This window comes from Geospiza fortis, unplaced genomic scaffold (genome assembly GCF_000277835.1).
Source record: "Geospiza fortis unplaced genomic scaffold, GeoFor_1.0 scaffold163, whole genome shotgun sequence".
Taxonomy (NCBI): Eukaryota; Metazoa; Chordata; class Aves; order Passeriformes; family Thraupidae; genus Geospiza; species Geospiza fortis.
The window spans coordinates 528,544-529,309 of record NW_005054401.1 but is presented as its reverse complement, the minus strand read 5'-3'; the positions used below and the strand labels follow the sequence as shown (position 1 = coordinate 529,309).

The window sequence follows — 766 nt, the reverse complement described above, 5'->3', positions numbered from 1 at the left end:
CTAGTTAAAGCTGGTTCATTTTTGCCGGCTGGTCAGATGCCTTGTTGGGTCTGGTTGTTAAAAGTCCCTCTGCAGTTTCTCTGTAGGCTGCACATCAGCCTACATCAAGCATCAGCCCCACTATTCATCTCCCTTGCAGCTCATCATTGCAGGATGACATTTTTACCATCTTTGCCCAGGCCCAACTGGTAAATGCAAATGTTCCTGTAATAGTCACTCTGTACACATAGTAAGGCCAGGGACACTACTCACATACTCACTTGGGGAACATGAGCATCTTAGTTACTGCCTTTGTAATCTAACGCTTGTATGATTCTCTGGGTTTTTCTTCCCCCTCTGCCACTCTTCCTATGCACACAAGGGTCCCAGAAGGGAGCTCAAGGTAAGCTACGTTTCTGTGTGATACACAGAAAAAAATCAGGTACTACAAACTGCTTCCTAAAACACACATGCTACCATTCCAAGAATTATGTGAAGCAATGTGGTACAAATCACAGCTTCTCTCAGGGCTCCAGAAGGTGTCATGATGCACATGGGAGATTTCTGGATGGTGGAGCTCAGTAACAGCTGCCTTTGATCCAGCACGGCATCTTATATAAAAACAGGAATGTCTGAAGGTGTTTCCACCTTCTGTATGACAGCATAATGTCTGGAGAGAGTTGCTTATTTATTTTGCATCCCATACTTACCCAGACTAAAACCACATTTTGACACCAGGAAAGGAACCCAGTATCCTATGACACCCCTTCCAAGAGTCCAAGAGCGC

General features: G+C 45.0%; 1 protein-coding gene across 1 annotated transcript in view; it reads right to left on the bottom strand.

The window, feature by feature from the left end:
• Positions 1 to 766, bottom strand: part of SKP2 (S-phase kinase associated protein 2) — a 10,698-nt gene that overhangs the window by 8,875 nt on the left and 1,057 nt on the right. The window contains exon 2 of the mRNA XM_014309102.2: positions 675 to 684. Coding sequence (XP_014164577.1) covers positions 675 to 684 — 10 coding nt within the window. The remainder of the gene's footprint in view (positions 1 to 674; positions 685 to 766) is intronic.